Here is a 1,953-nt window from a genome sequence, read left to right as displayed (position 1 = left end):
AAATGAACTAGAACTGAACTAGAACTGAACTAGAAATGAACTAGAACTGAACTAGAACTGAACTAGAAATGAACTAGAACTGAACTAGAACTCAACTAGAACAGAACTAGAACTGAAATAGAACTGAACTAGAACTTAACAAGAACTGAACTGAACTAGAACTAAACTAGAACTGAACTAGAACTGAACTAGAACTGAACTAGAACTGAACTAGAACTGAACTAGAACTGAACTAGAACTGAACTAGAACTGAACTAGAACTGAACTAGAACTGAACTAGAACTGAACTAGAACTGAACTAGAACTGAACTAGAACTGAACTAGAACTGAACTAGAACTGAACTAGAACTGAACTAGAACTGAACTAGAACTGAACTAGAACTGAACTAGAACTGAACTAGAACTGAACTAGAACTGAACTAGAACTGAACTAGAACTGAACTAGAACTGAACTAGAACTGAACTGAACTAGAACTAAACTAGAACTGAACTAGAACTGCACTAGAACTGAACTAGAACTGAACTAGAACTTAACATGAACTGAACTGAACTAGAACTAAACTAGAACTGAACTAGAACTGAACTAGAACTGAACAAGAACTGAACTAGAACTGAACTGGAACTGAACTAGAACTGAACTAGAACTGAACTAGAACTGAAATAGAACTGAACTAGAACTGAATTAGAACTGAACTAGAACTGAACTTGTAATTAGTGTTAAGTTATTTCTTGTTATTAATGCCAAGAATTTATGTTTTTAACTCTTTGTAAAAATTTAACTTAAGCTAATGCCAGGTATATATTCCTTTAATATTTCATATTATTAATACGTCTAGTATATTTTTGGGGTATTATCCTATTTATTATATTGTAGTTTTTTTTGCCTCTATACTAAATAATTAACATGAAAATTTATTACTGCGGTAGATAAACAAACTACTGGTATAAATCCAAAAAATATATCCAACTACAACTAATACTAGTAATAAAATTTTAGTCATATGTAAAACATTTGAATAAAATTTTAATGTTATTTTTGGTTTTCATGCTTTTTTCGTTTGTGTTTTCGTATTAAAATTAATACACAGACATTTAGTAGAGCCCAAAACAAATGTATTAGACTAAATTTAAAATAAAAAGACTTGGCCATTTAAATGTTATTAACCTGAGGAGGCTGTGGTGGTGGCTGCTGGTGGAGCACCACTAGGACGAGTGCCATTAGGTGGGGGACCACAGGGACCTAGGTAAAGAAAGAAAAAAAAATAAATTAAATTATTTTGAAAAGTTGTGATTTGCACTTACCTCCTTGACCATTTCGGGGTGGCATGCCACTTGGTGGAGGACCACTGGGTGGTGGTCCACTAGGTGGTGGGCCACATGGTCCATGTCCCTGACCCTGTCCTTGAGGATAGGCTTGCTGTTGTTGTAACGGAAAGAAGATTTAATAAAATTTTCTTTTTCTAAATATTTCACAAATTACCGCCATATTTGCCCATATTAAACAGCTTACTGCCATAAACACTATTACTTTTGACCACATTTTGTTGTTTAATAAAATTTCTATTCTATTACTAAGCTATTTATACTAGTTGTACTTTTTTGCTTAACGATGCATAACAAAATGTGAAATTAAAATATAAAATTATATAAATTTTGTGCATTTTCTGTTATAAATATTATGAAATTATTGTTATCAAAAACTATTATAGACAATTTATTTGTTTGTGTTTTAATTGTTAATTTTAATAATTTATTTCATCACTTTGGATGATTGCTAAAAGTGTGAAGTCATAAAATTTCACAAAACTGACACCCTAAGGTTTACTTTAATATGCCAAAGTTAGGTTCGTAGGACCATGTACAAACAAAGAAAATTTTCAGATTTATACAGTTTATTGGTTCGAAAGACCATAAACAAAATGATCATTTATAATTGTAAATGCAGTTATTAGG

At 31.3% G+C, this 1,953-nt stretch overlaps 1 protein-coding gene across 1 annotated transcript; it reads right to left on the bottom strand.

Annotated features, from left to right (window-relative positions):
- Positions 1 to 840: 840 nt before the first annotated feature.
- On the bottom strand, positions 841 to 1,611 carry LOC119606484 (proline, histidine and glycine-rich protein 1-like). The gene is made up of 3 exons (XM_037960011.1): positions 1,481 to 1,611; positions 1,303 to 1,417; positions 841 to 1,240 (listed from the first exon to the last, which is right to left on the bottom strand). Exons 1-3 carry the CDS (start codon positions 1,538 to 1,540, stop codon positions 1,161 to 1,163), a joined length of 255 nt encoding a protein of 84 aa, XP_037815939.1. The 5' UTR covers positions 1,541 to 1,611; the 3' UTR covers positions 841 to 1,160.
- Between the last annotated feature and the right edge of the window lie 342 nt (positions 1,612 to 1,953).

This window comes from Lucilia sericata, unplaced genomic scaffold (assembly GCF_015586225.1).
Source record: "Lucilia sericata isolate MDLA Ls3-8-SP2 unplaced genomic scaffold, ASM1558622v1 Contig000591F_arrow, whole genome shotgun sequence".
NCBI classification, from domain to species: Eukaryota; Metazoa; Arthropoda; class Insecta; order Diptera; family Calliphoridae; genus Lucilia; species Lucilia sericata.
This window is presented reverse-complemented; position numbering and strand designations above follow the sequence as displayed.